The 21,446-nt window shown below is 33.6% G+C and overlaps 1 protein-coding gene across 11 annotated transcripts in view; it reads left to right on the plus strand.

The window, feature by feature from the left end:
- The window catches only part of STAG1 (STAG1 cohesin complex component), a 425,728-nt gene that overhangs the window by 254,032 nt on the left and 150,250 nt on the right, over positions 1–21,446 (plus strand). For 10 of the 11 annotated variants that reach the window (XM_082690738.1, XM_082690746.1, XM_082690747.1 and 7 more), the window contains 3 exons: positions 1,428–1,632; positions 15,569–15,720; positions 17,905–17,978. In XM_082690738.1, coding sequence (XP_082546864.1) covers positions 1,428–1,632; positions 15,569–15,720; positions 17,905–17,978 — 431 coding nt within the window. Of the gene's footprint in view, positions 1–1,427; positions 1,633–15,568; positions 15,721–15,742; positions 15,762–17,904; positions 17,979–21,446 lie in introns of those variants that run through there. The other variant, XM_082690740.1, reaches the window with a different exon arrangement.

A 21,446-nucleotide genomic window follows, 5' to 3' on the forward strand; every position in this document is an offset into this window, starting at 1 on the left:
TCAAGGACTAGGAAGATTCAGCCAGCCCCTTCAGTTCCTTTTTGATCTTTTTGAGGCTTAGTAATCCCTGACACTCATACAGCACCAAAATTTTAACTACCTTTTGTGGTATTTGACCTAGTGCTAAGAGCTTTTACCTATCTCTTCGTTCTGTTCTCTTTTCTGCTATTCCAAGTATTATACTAATTCTCTTTTCTAAGATACCAGCACAGCCCAAGCCTTCCCTCATAACCAATTTTGTAGCAGCAGTTTGATCTAGAAGAAACAAACAGCCATAAATTGAGAATATTCAGATACTGCGTTCACAGAATTTCTCACTCTCCAATTTGTGAATTTATATTTCTCCACCAAAATGTTTTAGGCTAGAGTAGGAAACTTCTAACTAATTGGGTTCAATGTGATTTTCATGTTGTTTTTTGGTTTGTTTTGTCTTATTTCAAATAGTTAACATACAGTATGTTACTAATTTCAGGGTAGAATTTAGTGTTTGGCTTGTTGCATATAACACCCAATGCTCATTATATCATCTGCCCTCCTTATTGCCCATCATCCATTACCCCATCAAGTTTATGTTTTTAAACAAGATGATGCAAGCTGGTAATACCAAGAGCCCATATTAGATTTCTTTTCTTTGAAAAGTTAATAAATCTGCTCTATAAAACAGAGTTAATAGAACATTTATAGTAAAATTGGAAGAAACAGGGTTGCAGTTTCAGGTGCAAATAATTAGTTTTGGACTTCTTTTTTTTTTTTTTTTAAAGATTTATTTATTTATTTATTTGACAGAGAGAGAGAAGACAAGCAGGCAGAGAGGCAGGCAGAGAGAGAGGAGGAAGCAGGCTCCCTGCTGAGCAGAGAGCCCGATACGGGGCTCGATCCCAGGACCCTGGGATCATGACCTGAGCCGAAGGCAGTGGCTTAACCCACTGAGCCACCCAGGCGCCCCTAGTTTTGGACTTATTAAATAAAGTATTTTTGAAATTCTCATTTCTTAAAAATTCTATTTTAAAGAATTGGGAGATGTGATGTGATACCGAAATCCTGATTAGTTTGATCTGAATTCAATCACAAATATCATTTCCAGTCTGAACTTTCTCTCATTTTTTGTTTTTACTTTAAATTATCTCAACTAAGACCCAAATTTAACAACATCAGAAGTGGTTGTTTTTTTTAATGTTGGTTTAGAATTATGAATTAAATAGTTGTTCTAAATAACAGATTTGAACATGTCATGAATTATTTAGTTGTGAAAGATCAAAAGAAACAAACAATAAATATAAAGCTATCTGTGTATCAGTGTAAGTCACCTTCAATATCTGTCCACATCTACTTCTGAGAAGAAAATGTTCCTTTATAGGTAAGAAAGAAAACTTGGATCAAATTGCTATTATATGTCAAATTTAATATGTTCTTTTTATTCCTTTTAGGACAGTGGTGATTATCCCCTTACCATGCCTGGACCTCAGTGGAAAAAATTTCGTTCAAACTTTTGTGAATTTATTGGAGTCCTGATTCGACAGTGTCAGTATAGCATAATTTATGATGAGTATATGATGGACACAGTAATCTCCCTTTTGACTGGTTTGTCGGACTCCCAGGTCAGAGCTTTTAGGCATACAAGTACCCTTGCTGGTAAGTAACCAACATTTTATTCCTTTTCATTTAGTTTTGTTAAATATGTTCTATTGCTGTTTAAATGTATTTAGATTAAGTATTTAATTACTGTGCTCCTGAAAAAATACCATCCTTTCCCTCCCCCAAATTCATCTGAATGGCTTCTGTTATCTGTTTAGGTAAGATGTATGTCTATTTAGTAACTGGCATTTGATTGCCTTGATTCAATGGAAATTGAAAATTTTTTTAGGCTAGCTGATCTGAAGAATTGATGGCTTAGTTTTCACTCTTATCTAGAGAACTTCTCAACCAAATGTATTTATTTTTTCTTGTTTCTCCATAACAAGGGAATTTCATTAATTTAGCAATTGTTCTGTTTTCCCTCAATTATTTTAACTATGCTTACCTAAAATGACTGGCTTTTTTTTTTCATCTATGATGTAGAGCCTAAACTCATGTGTGTAAATAATCCCAGATTATATCCTTTTTCGTAGCAGTAACTTTGTATTCATCTTACACATTATATTGATGAACATCAGATTTAATTTCATTAATTGCATTTCATCTTCATTTAAATTAAATTTGTCATTTATTGAATATATTTAAATCATTGGTTCTCAAACTTTTGCATGCATCAGAGTCATCTGCAGGGCTTATTGAAACAGCTTGCATGGTCTTACCCCCAGAGTTTCACAGATTTTGGTTATGCTGATGCTGATACTTTGGGGAATATACTTTGGAAATGCATGGTTTAAAATCTTGTCATTTTCTGGCTTAATCTATTGCCTGAAGCCAAAATGATAATATTATCTAGAGTCATCCATATTTTTTTCCCCACACCTTTTTTTTATCCCCGCCCCCATTTAATGTAGTTGATTTATATTTGTGTCCATTATTCTCTTAGTTACATGTCTATATGAAACAAACATGAAACACAGTTTTTCAAGAGTAACATTTTCCTTATTATTAGGAAAAGAGGAAGTTGGCCCAATTTTATCTTTTTTTAAAAAGGTAAAATAAAAATAGTTTATTGCTGAAAAAAATTTCTGTACAAAACAAACACCAAACAGTTTAAATTCTGTGTTTTGAGATATCTTCTTCCTCATTATTGGGAAGAAGAAGAGATCTTTTAAAAGGTAGTACAAATACACTATTTATTCTTTTTAAATTATCTGCTTATTATACTTTTTTCTTTCTAATTTCATGACTTTTAGTATCTTAATTTTAGTTTGTTTTTTTCTTTCTCTTTATATATCCCATTTAGTGTTCATCTCATTTTCCTCCATGTACAGTAATGCCCATTTAGCTGGTTGTTAGATGCTGTAAATGCAGCAGTTTGAAATAAACAGAACTTAAACGTGAGATAGAAATTGCTTTTGAATAGCCAAACTTGCTCTCATAAGAAGTTAATTTTTGTTTCATAAGACTAGAAGAGAAAAGGAAACAACAAGTGAATGAAAGGCAAATATGAAATGCTTTTAGAATTTAAAAGCATTATGGAATGCTTTTAGAAATGCTCCTGCTTTTAGAATTATGAAATAACAACCCATACCAAAAAGAAGACAAAAAATTTTGCTTACAATGTCAAGAAAGAAAAAATAGGGCTTCTCTGTTGGGACAGGATACTTTATTTTTCAGAATACTTCTTTTTAATCCAGCAATCTGTGTGCATTCTATGTAAAAAATTAAACATATGCCACATACTGTGTGTAAGAACACAAGGGAAAGAATGATGTAGACATAAGCAGAATATTTTTACTTTTAAAATGTCTCAGTTGCCTAAAAAATGCACTTTAAAACATTTGTGTTTGTCCCCACTGCCATGTAAATGAAGTATTACTGTATTTACTGACCTCACAGTGTATTTTACTGACTTCATTTTACCTCCTAACCATTGGCCCATTTTCAGTGGCTTTTATTGTTGTATTGTTTTCTCTGTATTTATCCTTCTGGCAATCTATATTTGCTAGTTTTACATTTACTTAAATATATTTTAATTATAGCTTTTCTCCTGTTCCTTTTGAACTTTTCTCCTGCTCCTTCTAGTGCCTTTCTGCTTTTCTTTTCCCACAGTTTACCTGTGATCATGATAGCTTTTAAACTGCTTGATAAATGTCATTTTGTTTTCCCTTATACTCTTTGTATATCAACATCTAGCCTATATGAATCTGAAGTTATTCAAAAAAATTAGATACCAAGAAAAATGGAAAGAAATCAACATTGTGTTTATTCTGATTTTTTAGAAATGGTAACTTATTTTTCAGGTCATTTTCAAATTTACTTTAAAATATTACTATAATTGCTATGTGTCTGTATTCATGATCATATCTTCCAAGGCTCAGTTTCATCAAATGTGGGACTTAGTCACCTGTCCTTCAACTAAACACAGAGATTTTGCTGAGTACTTAAGTCCAGACTAGATAATAACTATCCATATTTTCAAGGTGTTTTTTTTTTCATCATCTTTGCCCTCCTCTCTGTTTTTTTTTTTTTTTTAATGGTATGTATGCAAGGGGTAGATTAAAAGATAATCATTTTTATTCACTTTGCAGGACGAGTCTTGGGGACTAGATAAAATGGGCAGGAACATTTAATCCTCTGCTTCAAAGACTATGTGCATGGACAGTTACAAGGCAGTTATTGCCAGATATGATTATCGGCTTTGGAATAAAATGCTCCTTCACATTGCTTATATCTTAGCTGAGAAGAGAGACAATCAGGTTAGTTGTTCTGTAGGGTACAGATGTGATGAGTTCCAGAGCTTCATAAGTCATCAGAGTGGTCTTATCAGTAGTACTTTTAATTGGTTTTCCAGATAACTCATTTTCTTATTTGTCAGTGTTTATGCATTGCATTTAATTGTGTACTTTTACCGTATTTTTATTAAAAATTCATTATTCAGTAGTTTTTTAGGTCTGTTTATTCTACAGTTCATAGTAGTCTCATTTTCCACTGGAGGTAAATTGTGTTTCCCTTTTTTTTGGAATTCTTTTTTCATTAAACTGAAACAGACTGTTAGCTGTTACATATTATATTTTCCTTATTTTATTTTTTCTGTTCCCTTATTTGGAATTTTAAAACATACTCTCCCATTTGTTTGACCTTGTGTTTCACATTGTAGTACAATTTTCATTAACTATTAATCTTTAGAATTAAAAACCCATATTTCTGTTCCAAATAGTTATCTCAGTTGGACATATTGTGCATATAATTAAATAAGTAACATTTTGTCATTATTTTTGGTGTATTTAGAATCTGAGACTGAGCATATTTTATTCCCCATTTTGATGAAATTTTCATGAGGAAAGAGTCTCTGTTTTTCCCCAAGGTCAAAATTAGATAGGATTCCCTTTGTTCTACCATTTTGTTGTTTCGTATTATGAAGACCATTCTACTCTCAAAGAGTCTATTTTTAAAATCTGTAAATTATTTTTTAATGAATTTTTTTTAAGATTTTATTTATTTATTTGACAAAGAGAAAGAGATCACAAATATGCAGAGAGAGAAAGGGGAAGTAGGCTTCCCGCTGAGCAGAGAGCTTTATGCAGGGCTCCATCCCAGAACCCTGAGATCATGACCTGAGCCAAAGGGAGAGGCTGAACTCACTAAGCCACCAAGGCGCCCCTATAGTTAAATTTTTTTAGACATTTGATTTAAAAATGTATGCCAGTACTTTACAGTGTTAATTTTAAATTTCTGTTAGATGGCAATTTGCAAGATAAGTAATGTTGATTTAACTTTTTTATTTTTTGCTGTTTTCTCACCTATATAATTTTCTATGTTATAAATTAATATTGACTGCCACTCACTATTAAGGTGGAAATACTAATTTGAACAAAGGGGGATTAAGAATACAAAAATTGTATTAATAGCGTGGTGATTGACTTTAATTCTTTCTAAAGCGGATTCTGAGAAAATTAGAAAATGTGGTTAAGGATATCATGTGACAGTAAGGTGGCCTCAGTATGCCAGTAAGCCAGTTTTCATCATAGTTTATTATAGGTCACTCTCAGACTCTTAAGGGAGTAAATATTTCTTTATACATTATTGTTTAACATTATCATGTTTACATATGGTTGACTTTATATTGATATATAATTCATTGTTGATAAATATTTCTAACCAAGTCAGAACCTCTGGACTTTCTTAGTCTGAGGAAAGATACAGTATATGAAATTGTTTTGTTCTCCAGCCATAGACTGAAAATCATTTTACTTCAGTAAGTTGGCATCTTTTCTTTGGCTCTCAGTTGCTAAAACCGTAAAATAAAGTGGTTCTAAAAAATGGATTCTGTGCCAAACTGTCCAGATCATATCCCTTACTTGCCTTTTATTAGTTGTGTAATTTGGACAAATCCTTAATTTACCCAGCCTCATTTTATGTACATGTAAAGGGAGGAAGATCATGATAGCTGTCTCATGAAGAGAGCATGGACTAGTATCTGACATTTAGTAAGCTGCTCCTATTACTCTGTAATGACAAGAAGAACTAATAGTTTTGGCATTGTTTCACTTCATTCATGTTTTTACTCAGAATTTATTGAGCACCTACTCTATTTTAGTAATAAAAGACGTTACAACTGGGAAAATAAGAAACAAATTAGGTATTTCAAAAACTACTATTAAGAAAACTAATAGCATGTGTTTTCATTTTACTTATTTTTTAGCTCATAGGTCCCACATTCTATTTATTACATTCAATTAAGTATTTTGTAACTCTTGAATAGACAGAATATTTTTGGTTTCTGTGGTTAGGGCTTGAAAAATTTAGGTCAATCGGGCGTCATCAAAAAATGGACTGTAAAGTGTAGATAATCTCTTCTCCTTCATTTTTTTTCTTGTTTCTTTTTTAAAAATTCTTCTAAAGTCTTTCTCATTGTTTTATGCTATTACTGTTGCTTTTTTTTTGTTTTTCTCTATCACTTTTGTTTTTCGTACTTCTCCTCTAGAGAAGTTTTCTTCTCTACTTTCAGTTTTCCAGGATTTGTATAGAGTAGACTTTAGGGTTCTCATGGGATTAATGCTCAATAATTACCAGATTCAGGAATGCCATCTATAACTTTACCTATAAAATGCAATTATGTAAATTTTTAAATATTTATTTCCAATATGTAAATGTAGGTATCTATAGAAATTTGTTAAGTTTTCTTGTTCAAAGAACCTTTTTTTTTCTTTTTTAGTTCTATCTCTTTCTTTATCAAGTATGAAAATTAGCTTTCATTTGGGGGCCTGCTTTTATAAAGAAATCATGATTTTAAAATCACTCTACAAACATTGCATATCTTTTATTCATTAGCTTTTGAGCTTAGACAAATAACTTCTACGCCTCACGTTTTTCCTCTGTATACTATTAATCTTGTATACTATTAATACTAATAGTCCTGACACATAGGAATATAAAGCTTCAGTGAGTTCATGTTAAATGCTTAACATTTACAAATCACTTAGTAATTGTCTGATATTCTAACTAAAATAGAATGACAAAGCTTACTTTGCTTAGTTCTAAAGAAGGCAGAGAAGTTGAGAAAACTTTTTGTATGCTTTTCACTAACATATCCATATTGTACATTAAACATTTTCTGTGCATATAAAATTACTATACTGATTATTATAGAGTATTGAGAAAAGGAAGAAAAGTACAAAAATAAAAATTAACCATAATTATACTACCTCATCATTGTGCCCAGAACATGTTTGTTATTTCTTTTAAGTTTTTTTCTCATATGCATATTCATGAGGATTTTTTAAATTTTAAAACAAATAATAGTATCAATTTTGTAGCATGCAATTTTTGTGCTTTTGATTATTTATAATCATGTCTGATATGGCAGGTTCATTTTCTACAATCAAGATGTCCCTTAAATTATTTAACTTTTCTACCATCATTTAGATTCCTTGTCTTTTTTTGGAGTCCCTGTCATCTTTTGCTTTCTTTCTTAATTTATTCTCTCCTTTTTAGTTAGCCTACTCTTTGATAAGGGGTTTGGGGGAAGTATGTATTTGAGATTTTACATGCCTGAAAAGTAATTACATCCTCATGCTTAAATTTCTTCAAAGATTTTCCTCTAGTTTCCAGTGTTTTCTCCTGAGAAGTCCAATGCTGTTTCAACTTTGGATTCTGATCCTGTTTCTTGTCTTTGGATGCTTTAAAATTTTTTCTTTTCTTGGTGTTTTGAAATATCATGGTGATATACCCTGATGTGTATATGTATTTTTTTCCCGTTCATTATGCTTGGCACTCTTTGTTGAATATCCATTGCTTGGTTGTTCGTCTCTTGAGGTTGGTCTTTTTTTAAACATTGTTTCATGGATTTAATGTCTTCTCTTATCTCTTTGATAATGTTAATTATTACTCTGAAGTTTTTTTCAGCTCCCTACTCTTCTGATCCCTGCTCTTATCCTTCTCTTTCATGCTGGAAACCTACCTCAAATATCTGTTTCTTGGTTCTCTACTCTTGCTGAGTGAGACACTGAAAAGGCAATTATCAGAGAAGGGAGGATGTGGGACGCAGGGAGGTAGAGAGAGAGGGGAGAATGTGTTGTGTTTGACAGGATGAGGCAGTGGGTCTGTGTCTTCTTTGGTGAGCTTCGCTGTAAGACAGTCCTGTCATCGGCTATAGTTCCTTTAGTAACTATAATTTTCATTGTAAAAACTATAGTTTTCATTATAAACCCTAAACCGTCGGTATTCATAGTTATTTTCCCCAGGGAAGTTTACCTTCTTTAAAGAAAGATCTTTCAATCTGCTTAAGTTTAGTTGCTCTTTACCATTCAGGAATTGGGCAGGGTGAAACAGCATCCAGCGCAGTCTGTACTTCACATGTATCCCTCTCCTGTATCTGATAATTCCAAGTTTCTGGCTCATTTTATTGAGAGAGTAAACTTTCTGGGCTTCCAAGATTGGTGTGTGGTGGAAAAATTCCTTGACTGCCTAAGTAGGAGTAGAGGCTTAAGGTTTTAATTATTTATTGTACAAACATTGAAATAATACTCTTTTGAGACCTTACCTCCCTCCATCTTCTGTGGAACCTATTATTTGTAATTCCTGAACACTTCTGGGTTCTGAGAGCAAAATCATTTTTTAATTTTTCTTTTAGATACACATAATTGTAATTCCTTTTTTGACAATTTGGTTTGATTTGTACGCTCTGCTCATCCTTCTGCTTCCCATGTACTTATATTAATATATTATGGTTTGGGTTTACAAGTATTTTTCTTAATTTATTGAAGATGAAATTTGTTTTTTCTTTGTTATTTTGGTTGGGTTTTTAAGAGATAGAGGAATTGGTTAAATCTCTGTCATTTTTGGGTACTGGCTGTAGAGCATGTAACTCTTGATCTCGGGGTTTGAACTCAAGCCGCATATTGGGCACAGAGTTTACTTAAATATAAAATGAAAAATTTTTAAAAACCCTTGATCATTTGGAAAGTGGATGTCTATTACAATCCTTTGTATTTGTGAAAATAAGTTTTTTAAAACTAAATGAATAAAATCACCCCTCTTTTAAAAACATAGTTTGTCCCATTATCAAACATATTTCTATGTAGTACAGTGATGGTTTTCAAAAGTATACTAACTATCTTAAATATCAATGAAGTGTTTTAGTTTTCACTTTTATATTTAGGAACACATAAATGTAAATTGTTGGGTATTGATTAAAAGAGTCTACAATCTTAATTTCAACCATTACATTTGCCAGTAACCACTTCTTCTTGTTTCAGTGTTTTTCTTTTATGTTCCCAATTCCAGTATAGTTTTTCTTCTGTTGGGACTTTAAATCCTTTGATATATATTTTTAGTGTTCTTCACACCCTTCATATCTTTACTTCCTGCACTTTCCTAGCTTAAATCCTTTCATCCTGATTTATTATAATCATGTCCTTCTTCATACCCTCAATATCCTTGCTTCTTTTTTCCCTCCATCATACCTCTTTGGAAAACCCTGTCCTCCCCATACTGCTCCATACCTGCACCATAGCATCTGAAAGTGACTGAAGAAAAACACATAATCATATTGGCTAGACTTTAGATTTTTCTCATAAGTGGGACTTTAATGTTGCCTAGCAGCCCTGTTATTCTACTACATAGATATTTCTACTTTGTTACAAAATTATTTCATACCTTCTTCTCAAACTTGTAACACCTCCTGTTCTCTTTTTTTCACACTTAGCTGATTGTTTTTGCTTCCTTAATAGAGACAACAGAGAATTCTTCAAGGCTTAAACCTACTTATCCAGGTGCAGCTGTACCCCTATACTCTACTTTTTCTATTACAGTTACCTCTAAGGTTGGTCCTTACTCTTGTCTAATAGATCTGACCCCTGGTCTCCACCTCAAGAACGTTGCTCTTTGGATTGTTTTCTCTCTACTGACTTTAGTTTCCCCACTTAATATGAGATAATTCTTATCATTATACTAATATACTCTGTTAGCTCTTATCTTTAGAAACATTCTCTCTTGATTAAGGCTCTCCAGAGACACAGAACCAATAGAATATACTTACTTCCTGATACACACACACATATACATACCCAGATGTCTATCTTGTATATATGTATATACCAAGATATATTTGAGGAGAGGGAGTTTTATTTCAAGGAGTTGGCTCACACAATTGTGGGATCTGGCAAATTTGAAATCTGTAGGGTAGAACAGCAGGCTAGAAATAGGCTGGAGTTGTACAGTCCTGAGGCAGAAATTGCTTCTCCAGGAAACTTCAGTATTTTGTTCTTAAAAGTAGTCAAGTAACTAGATGAAACCCACCACATTGAGGGTAATTTCTTCTGCTTAAAACCAACTGACTGTAGATGGTAACCATGTCTACAAAATACCTTCATGTTAACGCCTGGATTAGCATTTGATTAAATAACTGGATACTGTAGCCCAGCCAGGTTGACATATAAGATTGACAATTATAACCCCCCTTGTTTCCTCATGCCCTTCTAGCTACATTCCCTACATTTTCTTTATGATAAATCTCAACTGTTTCTATTCACTCTCTTACTCTCCTCCTATTCTGTTTTAAACCCATTCCAATCAGTTTTCTATTTCTGCCATATCACTGTCTCTGCTCTTGATTTGTCAACAATTACCTTCTTACTGTCCAAATCACAGGGAATCTCCCAGATGTCATCTTTTCTCTTTCAGTAGACATAGATACTTCTTTCTTCTTGAATCACTATCTTCACTTGTTTCTGGAATACACAGTCACAGTGCTTCTTAGAAAGCTAAACTGTAAATATTGAACTATCTCAAAACTCAATCTTTAGACCCTTTAATCTTTTCTGTCTTTATTCACTCCTTAGTGCATAAAGTAAAAACCAATTCCATAGTTTTATTATTTTTATCAAAAAATAATGATAGTGGAAGAGGTAATATAGTCATATGATTTAAAATTCAAAATAAAAAACTCTGTGGTAAAATGTCATTCTTCCACCGATGGCTCTCAGCCATCAAATTCTCTTCCTTGAAGACAACCAGTTGCCAGTCTCATATATTTTTTCTGAAGATTATGAATATAATAGCACATAACATACTCAGTGAGAGGCATTATGGTGTAGTGCCTAAGAACTTGGACTATGGAGCACGACTGCCTGTAATCATATTCTGTCTCTGCCAGTTACTGGCTATGTAACTGGCAAGTCTCATAGCTAATCTGGGGCTCAGTTTTCTTCTGTGTACAAAAGGAACATTTAAAATACACTTGACAGAGTTGTGAGATATATGATAAGTATGTGTTAAGAGCTTAGAAGAGTGACTGATACATAAAAATAAATAGCACATTCCTTCTTTTTGCATAAATGATAGCATAATATACAAACTGACAGGCACCTTGCTTTTTTTTTAATCAACAAATATCTTGGTGGGTTTTTCTTTTCAGCACAAAAATTATGCCTCGTTTTTTCTAATGGCTGAATAGTTATTCATTGGATGGATGTACTGTCTAGTTTTTAGGCTCTAAAGAACAAAGTCTTTGGTGATGGCTTCCAGATGTATAGCTATTGCATATTTCCACTTAGATACCTAATAAGCACAAAGCTTTTTAGTTATCCTTGCCTTTTCTTTTTATCTTATTTACTACATTATAATCTATCATGGTTTTTTTTTTTTTTTTAGCTCTACCTTCAGAATCTCTCTACCTATTGCAGTCACTTTATTGTCCGCCTGCATTGCTGTAGTGAGCTGCTCAAGTCCAACAACTTGAGAATCATCATTGTAAACTTGTGGCAAAATAATTTTCAGCTTTCAGTGTTCTTCCATGTGGTCGCCTTTCTTCCACTTTTATTCTTCTGTAAACTGTTCACACAGCAGTTTTAAATCTAAATCAGACTGTTTGCCATTCACATCATATTTTCCAGTGGGTCTTTCCTCATTTAAATTTAATTCCTGAGTTCTAACTAGATCCTAGTAGAACTTTTATAACCTGGCCTCTTGATTTCTTCCTTACCCTTACTTCCTGCCTCTACCTGTTTCTGTGTTTCAGCCACACTAAATCCCTTGCTCTTTTATGAGTACTCTCCTTATAACATTTTATCTCGTAACCTCTGTACCTTTTACTCCCTCTACCTGGAGCACTGTTCTGCCATATGATCACATGCTCATTCCCTCACTTAATCTCATATGTGAGCTCTGCAAAGTCACAGTCACAAGCTGCCTGACTACACTTTTTACTCTCTAACGTTTTAATCATATTTTTTATTATTTTTATCATATTTTAAATATGATTTAAAAAATCATATTTTATGATTTTTAAAAAAATAATATTTTTTAAAAAATTATACTGTATTTTTCCTTATAGATTTTTCATTAACTTTTTTCATTTGTATATTCTGTAATTGCTGTCGCTCCATCCTAGAATATGATTATGAGGGTCGGTACTCTCTTGTCTCATTCACTCTTGTACTTCTAATATGTAGAACAGTGCTAAATAGATATTGGATTGATAAATAGCTGTAGAAGCACTAAATAACTGTTTATTGAACTCTCTGTGGTAAAAGGCTAGTTTTTTAATTACCAGTCTGTCACAACCTAATAGTTTTGTGAAATGCAATAAACTGAAGTATATGTTTTTCAGTATCATTTTAATATTAAAGTCAATAGACATGAGATCACTGTCAGATTGTTATAAAAGTTTCTAAAAGCTTACTTTCATGTTTGTACTGATAATAAGCTGTTAACTGACTGTTCGTTGTCTGCACCCATTTGTGGACCATGTTATGGGTAGTACAACACTAAAACAAGTTTGCCATTCTGTAGTTGGCATTTAAAATTTGAAACCTAAAGGAAGTATTTTTCTCTTTGGTTAACAAGGAGAAGCTGCTTCAAAGACAGTGGCACAGAATCCAGGCAGAATTCTTGTAGGATTATTAATTTTTAAAATAGTTCCTTTAGTAATATCAGAAGAATTAAATTGGTGCTCCCTCTATGCTGGAGGGAGCCTTTTTCAGTGGACTCAGACATCACAATTCCGATGTTATGTCTATGTCATTAAATTAGAAGTCTCAGGGCGCCTGGGTGGCTCAGGCATTAAGCATCTGCCTTTGGCTCAGGTCATGATCCCAGGATTCTAGGATCAAGCCCCACGTCAGGTTCTCTGCTCAGTGGGAAGCCTACTTCTCCTTCTCCTACTCTACCTGCTTATGTTCCCTCTCTGGCTGTCTTTCTCTCTCTCTGTCTACATACATACATACCTTAAAAAATAAATAAGTAAATCTGTCTTTAACAATTTTTTTAGAATTCTCTTTTTGATAACTTTAATTGCTAAAATGTTGGTATGTGAAATGAAAATTCAGCAAAGTTTGAGTTTTTACAGAGAATAAGCAGTGCTCTCTCCTATCTAATACTTCTGTGAAAATTTATGGATCATTTGCTTTTCTGTTCTAGTATGTTGATTTTTTATGTTTATACATCTAGGATGGGAAGAGGTTAATTACAATGGCCGTTGAAGTTTGGGATTTGGATTCACGAGGAGATATATAGCTAAAAGCAAAAGTCTCTTTGTTTAAAAAAAGATTTCATTTATTTGGGAGAGAGAAAGAGTGCCCATGCATGTGAAAGTTGGGAGGAGGGGCAGAGGGAGAAGGAGAAGCAGACTGCCAGCTGAGTAGAGAGCCCAATGCAGGGTTTGATCGGAGGACCCCAAGATCATGACCTTAGCCAAAGGCAGACACTTAACCCACTGAGCCACCCAGGCTCCCCAAAAGCAAAGGTCTTTAAATTGAATAAAACCTGTGTCTTGGCTTCCACTAGTGAATTCCGACCAGCTTGGTATTAATCTTAATGCTTTCTGACTCCTTAACTTCCAAGTCATTTTGTTTTGGGGACCTAGAAGTATGTACTGAATTAAGCTCCATTGGGTATGATTTTGTATGCTCAGGGCAAACTCTGTTACACTATTATCCTAACTTGAGTAAGGTGAATGCTGTATATCCCTCCTATCTTTGAGCTATTCTCCTTTTTTATACAGATTAATTTAAAAAGTACTTTTAACTTTCATAGAAGCATCAAATATCCTATTGACAATGTATAAAACATTGTAGAATCATTAGCCTGTATTTTGAAAGACTGTTTCTTAGTTTACTATATTGAGACACTGTATATTAGGAAAAAAAAATTTTTTTATTAAGTGTATTTTAAGTGGACACTAACTTAAATACATTTGTTTACATCTTGTTTTACATTTTAAGGCAGTAATCCCTATTAAAATGGAGTTGGCAAATTCAAATATTTTCAGGTTAGCAAATTGTAAGTGTGTATAGATGATAGATACAGATAGTATTCTGTATATTTATGTGTATAATTAAAGGGAAATAGTGAAGTTTTAAGAGAAATGCATGTTCATATATAGTTATGGATATGTTTGCAGATAAGTAGATCAGTATTCCAAAACACTGATCATTTCATTTATTCTTAATGTACATTCATTCATATTTGCAGATAAATAACCTAGAAGAAAAAAAAGGGAAGTTACTTTAGTTGCACAAACTCTTATTCCTTTACCGATATTTTCTACACTATCACCACTTCAATAATGAAAATAAATATGAATAGAGAAAAGTTTAAGGTTTGTGTCATACCTGTTTCTCAGATGACTTGAAATAGAAGTTTGAAAATAGTTAAAGATTTGCAAATATAAGTGAACATTTAAAAGTACATTGACGCTGTGGGAAAAATAGGTCAACCAGAAGTTCACAGTGTACATTTTTAATTAATGAGTTTGGTAGGATCTGTATTTCAGAGTTTGGAGGTTATGCCATCCACTGAGGTGAGGAACAGCAGGCAGAGAGCCGTCTTTCTGGGTAAAGATCATGAATTGATTGTAAACATCGAAGGCATCTTTGAAGTGTCTGAGTTAAAGGTATTAAAGAAGCAATTGTATATACACAGAATTTGTGGTCAGAATAGAGTTCTAATAGGCTTGCTTAGTATGTCCTCACTAAAGTAAGCAGAATTGAGGGTGGAGAAGAGGGGTTGTTTTTTTTATTTTTTATTTATTTATTTATTTATTTGACAGAGAGAAATCACAAGTAGATGGAGAGGCAGGCAGAGAGAGAGGGAAGCAGGCTCCCTGCTGAGCAGAGACCCCGATGCGGGACTCGATCCCAGGACCCCGAGATCATGACCTGAGCCGAAGGCAGCGGCTTAACCCACTGAGCCACCCAGGCGCCCGAGGGGTTGTTAAATCTTTCTTGCTGATAGTTAGTTTGAGGCTGTTTTTAAGTGGGAAATGCCAATGAGCCAAGCTATAGAGACACTGAGGCAAAGAAAATTATCTTGCAGCCTAAGATGTTGACTTTATTTCTATGAAGTAAGTTTCTTTTTTTTATTGTGACTGAGTTGTAAACATAGAAACTGACTAGTTTCTTTCTTTCATCCGTTTCCATTATAAATTTGTAATCTTACGGATGAAGGTCTGATTAACGGGTGAATACCATAATATTCCTTTATTTCATAGCCATGAAGCTCATGACTGCATTGGTGAATGTTGCCTTAAACCTCAGTATTCATCAGGATAATACACAAAGACAATATGAAGCTGAGAGAAATAAAATGATTGGGAAGAGAGCCAACGAAAGGTTGGAGTTACTTCTTCAGAAACGCAAAGAGGTAAGTTTCATGTTTCGTTACTTCTTCAGAAACGCAAAGAGGTAAGTTTCATGTTTCGTATTCTCTATAAAAAGGTGTATGTGTATTTTTAATCTTATTTATATAAATTAGATTATGTAATCTCATACTTTTCAAATTAACCTGGAAGGTTCAGCCAGTGATTATCTGAGTGCTGTCTGAGTGCTTTCTCCATGACTTTCAGGTGTCTGTCTCTATATTTATTCTTTCTTTAAAGACACCAATCATACTGGATTTGGAGCCCACCTTACTCCAGAATGACCTCATCTTAACTAATTATATCTGGAGAAGAAAATCCTAAAACAGTCCTCCTTTCGAAAGAAGATAGTCTGGGGGTTAGGTAACTGAGGATATCAGGGTATGAGTTCAGGAAACTTAATAAATACTAAGGTCAGAGCTGGGGATCAGTGAAGCTGCATTCCCAAAAGAAAGCCAAAGACTATTTATTAGTTAATAAATAAGGCATTCCTATGAGTAAGGTTGGTTCCAGGTTTATACTGAAATTTCCATATATATGCTGAAAGTGTTTCAAACTGGCTTTTTAGTAGGTAACAATTTTATTTGCCCATTAGGAAATAAAATTTTAAATCTAGAGTATTAGTCTGTATTTTAACTTGAAAAAAGAATAATACCATATTGCTGCATATAAATTATCAATGAATAATGGGTTATAATAGACATTAGGAAACAGCAAACCTATGCCTAAATTATTGCCCATACTGTATGAGGGTGTTAAGATTACTATCACAGATACCACAAACTGAGTGGCTTACAGAACAGAAATTTATCGTCTCACAGTTTTGCAAGCTAGAAGTTGAAGATAACTCCAGTTTCTCCATGACTTTATGTGTGTTTGTCTCAAAATTTCTCTTTTCTATAAAGATACCAATCATCTTGGATTGGAGGCCCACCCTACTCTAGAATGACACCATCTGAACTAATTACTTTTGCCACAATCCTATTTTCAAGTAAGGTTTGAGGTATACTAGGGCATCAGGACTTCCATTATATGGATTTCTAAGGAACACAGTTAAAATTATACATACCACACTTGAAATATTGTGAAAGTAAATTTTGGAATTATGCATCAGTAAGTACTACTAACCAAACTATATGCCTCTTATGAATTAATTTTTTATGTAACAAATACAGCAAAAGTAATTTTTAAAACTTACAGTATGATACAGTAATTTGATGGTTTAATATGTAAGTCAGAAAGTATTTTATTCTCACATTCTTATATGTAATAAAAGCAAATATTTCTTTTTTTTTTTTTAAAGATTTGTTTATTTATTTGACAGAGAGAGAAAGAGCACAAGTAGGCAGAGCAGCAGGGAGAGGGGGAAGCAAGCTCTCCACTGAGCAGGGAGCCCAATACAGGACTGGATCCCAGGACCCTGGGATCATGACCTGAGCCGAGGGCAGCCACTTAACCGACTGAGACACCGAGGCGCACCTAAAAGCAAATACTTCACTGAGTATTGCCACAGAACAAAGTATAATAAGAAATACCACTTGGGATATAATTTTGTATCAGTGCCATTATTCCTGTTGAGCAATGAATAAGCTCAAGCTTTAATTCTAATCAGTAATATTGCCTGAATTTTTTATCATTGCTGAACTGTTTAATTGTGTTGCTGCATTCCACCACTAATGGCAAAGATCCTTCCTATCTTCTGCTTGCCATCTATATTGGGAACTTGGCCTACTCTTAGTTATGGACTAAACATTTGGAGAGTACTCTTTGGATACTTCAGATAGAATAGTAAGTTTCTTTTATAGTGGCAAATATCATAATTAAGGCTGACCTATTACCAAGAGAGGCAAAACAAGCCAGGGACCTGACTTTGTTGGAAGAGGTATAGAAATTGAAACTTTTTCCCAAAGCAGGTCATATTTTGGGGATTGGAATCTGGCCACAGTTAGCCACACCACTCCTTGTTAGTCATTGCGTGTATATATAAAGAGAGACAAAGAGGTTCTAAAGTTGGTATAACAGCTGTTGAAGTAATACAAGAATACTTGTAATTTCTGATTATCTGTTGAATAATAAGTTAGAAAAAGCATTGATAATTACCAAGAATGAGAAGAACCAGTAATTAAAAATAACTGAAACTGTACATTTCAGATAAAATCAGGATTTAATTTTTTTTCCTTTCATTTCAGCTACAGGAAAACCAGGATGAAATTGAAAATATGATGAACTCTATTTTTAAGGGTATATTTGTTCATAGATACCGGTAAGGAATTTTATAAATCACTCTAGATTTTTCACTTAAATAAATGATTGCTTCTTTGTAGTCCTAGGTAATTATAAAAATATGAAACTCCCTAATTACTTGCTTTGTTTTCCAGTAAATAGTTTTGTCTATAAAGGCTAAATAAATATCATACTGTTGTTGCGAAGGAAATTGTATCACTACCACACTCTTGCAAATTCAGAACATATACAGAGGCATTCAATGTACTTACATTTGTACTAATAGTAATTAATATGATATTATAAAGTTAATATGACCTTAGGAAAATGTGATTGTCTTCGTATTTGAAAAAAAAATTAATATCCTACTTCATGCCTGTGATACTCATCTTGTTCTGTGGTCAGATTAACCCAACAGTCTTTTAAAAATAGCTCTGTGACAGAAAAGGGCACCTCTGTAAATAATCAAGAGCTCTTCTGTACCTTCAGCTATACAGATGAAAATAGAAACAAAGCATTTACAAAGTATTCTTGTCATATTCCAGGACAAACAAGTTTAGTATATCTTCCTCTGAATTTTAAGATTACTGATACATTATTGAACAGCGTATTTCACAATGAATGAATCATATACATATACTCATTACTTTCTGTTAATTAGGCATGATAGGATATGATATGTTTAGGTAGATAGACACAGATAATAGAAGAACTATTTTTAGACACATTTGAGATTTTAACTGGCCAGTTAATTTGAAGTTAGTTAAAACAAGGAAATCTATTTTTTAAAAAAGAAAAAATGTAATTTTGATATTTTAACTTAAACATTTTGTTTTAATTCAAAACATAAAAAGATGTTTTGATCTTGGTATTGATTCAAAGAAGAATAAAACATTAGCTCAAAAAGATATATGCACCCCTGTGTTCTTTGCAACATTATTTATTACAGCCGAGATATACAAACAACTAATAGATGGAGGAGTGGATAAAGAAATTGTATATGTGCTTGTATACATACAATGGAATATTATTCAGCCATTGAAAAATAATGAGATCTTGGGCGCCTGGGTGGCTCGGTTGAGCAACTGCCTTCGGCTCAGGTCATGGTCCCGGACTTCCAGGGTCAGGTTCCGCATCGGGCTCCCAGCTCCTTGGGGAGTCTGCTTCTCCCTCCGACCTTCTCCTCTCTCGTGCTCTCTCTCACTCATTCTCTCAAATAAATAAATAAAATCTTAAAAAAAAAATGAGATCTTGCCATTTGCAACAATATGGATGGACCTTAAGAGCATTATGCTAAGTAAAATAAGTCAGGCAGAAAAAGATAAATATTGTGATATATATGGACTCTTGAAACAATAAAACAAGCTCATAGATACAGAGAACAGATTGGTGCTTGCCCGAGTTAGGATGGGTGGGAGAAATGGGTGAAGAGGATCAAAAAGCAAGAAGGAAAAAAAATACAGTGCGGTACTCAACAACCCAGAAAATAGTTGATTGTTATCTAGTAATTTGTGGTTATCTTCTATATTATTAGGAAATTTAGGCAAGTTTAATAAACTTGCACTGAACCTCCTTAATGGGTAATGGAACTTTTAGAAAAAAACCTGGAAGATGAAAATACACCGGGAAATTCTGTTCAATAACTGATTTTAAAAAAGATACTGAGAGAGACTGTACAACCTGATACGGACACATACCCCCCCACACACACACATCTTAAAGTTGGAGATAACTGCAATTTGGGCAAATATTTCAACCAATTAAAAAAGTAAAAACCACCTGTCTTTTTAGGAAACTTAAAAATAAGAAAACAGAACTGTTTATATTTACAAATTTACTATATTCAGCTCTCATACTTGAGTTTCTGTTACCATTTTACTTCAGCCTATTCTAATTTTTGTTTATCTGAAAACTACTTTATTTCACCTTAAAAAAAAATAGAGCCAACGCCTTTACTTCAAGTATGGAATATTTAAAGTTTAATATCCTCTTTTATGCATAAACTACACATTCTATGAATTATTGAAAAATTAATTTTTTGAATTGTTAAAAAATTTTAATTATTTTTGAGAGAGTGAGTGTACATAAGAGTAGGGAGAAGGAGAAGAAGACTGCCTGTTGAGCAGGAAACCTGATCCCAGGACCCTGAGATCATGAACTGCCTGAGCCATGCAGGTGCCCCCTGAAAAATTAATTTTTAAAAATAAAAGTTCTTCCACATACCTGTCATGCAGTCTTTTTTTTTTTAATTACAACTTGGTAGAGGTTTAATTTACATAAAACAAATTACACGATGTGATATAGTTATTTATAAGAAATACATATTTGGTCATTTGGAACTTTCAGTCCTACCCCCAGGCTCTGAGGAGTGGAGGAGGGCTGAAGATTGAATCAGCTGTTTGCAGTGACATAGTTAATAATGAAGCAGTGAAGCCTCCATAAAGACCTGTAGGATTGGGTTCAGAGAGCTTCTGGGTTGTTGAACAAATATAGATGCGAGGAGAATAACACACCTGAAGAGGGCTTAAAAGCTCTGTTCACCTTTCCTGCGCATTGCCTTATGTATCTCTTAATCTGACTGTTGATTCAAATTCTTTATCATATCCTTTAATGAACCTAAGGATCCTGCAGGTGGTTGGAACCTCCAATCTGTAGCCCACGGGTCAGAAGCATAGGTGACAAAAGCCTGGGCTTCAGACTGCCATCTAAATTGGGGGAGTAGTGGACAGTCTTGTAGGACTGAGCCCTTTTTCTGTGGAATCTGATGCTGTGTTTAGGTAGAGAGTGTCAGAATTGAGATGAATTCTCAGAAACTAGCAGGTACTATTGGTGTGTGTGTGTGTGTGAGTGTGTGTGTGTGTGTGTGCGCCCGCGCACGCGCGTGCACGCAGGGGAAACCCATGCCCCGTATTCAAATTGGGTCCAGAAATACAAAAAGAGTTGGTATCAGACAAGAGTGAAGTGCGTAAGTTGATGAGTTTTGATATGTGTGTGTGTGTGTGTGTAGTTTTAAAACTACTACAGGCAAGATAATGAATATATCCATCATCCTCAGAAATTTTCTCTTGCCATTTTGTAATTCCTCCCAACCTTGCCAGTCTCCCCCACTTCCATCCTTAAGCAGTTCTTGATTTGCTAACTGATTTGTTTACACTTTTAAGGATTTCATAAAAATGGAATTGTACAATATGTGCTCCTGATTTTTGTTATTTTTGTCTTTATCTGACTTTTTTTTCACTAAGCAAAATTAGTCTTTCATCATTAAGACTGTTAAATGTAAGTTTTTCATATATGCCCTTTATCATGTTGAGGAAATTTCCCTTCTATTCTTTTTCTGAGGTTTTTAATTAGAAATGGGTCTTGAATTTTGTCAGATGCTTTTCTACATCTGTTGAGATCAGTATATGCAGTTTTTCTTCTCTAAGACTATTAATATGAATTGAGTTAGTTGAATTTCAAATGTTAGCCTTAAATTCATGAGATAAATTCCTCATAGTCCTGTTGTATT

This window comes from Mustela nivalis (genome assembly GCF_964662115.1).
Source record: "Mustela nivalis genome assembly, chromosome: 1".
NCBI lineage: Eukaryota > Metazoa > Chordata > Mammalia > Carnivora > Mustelidae > Mustela > Mustela nivalis.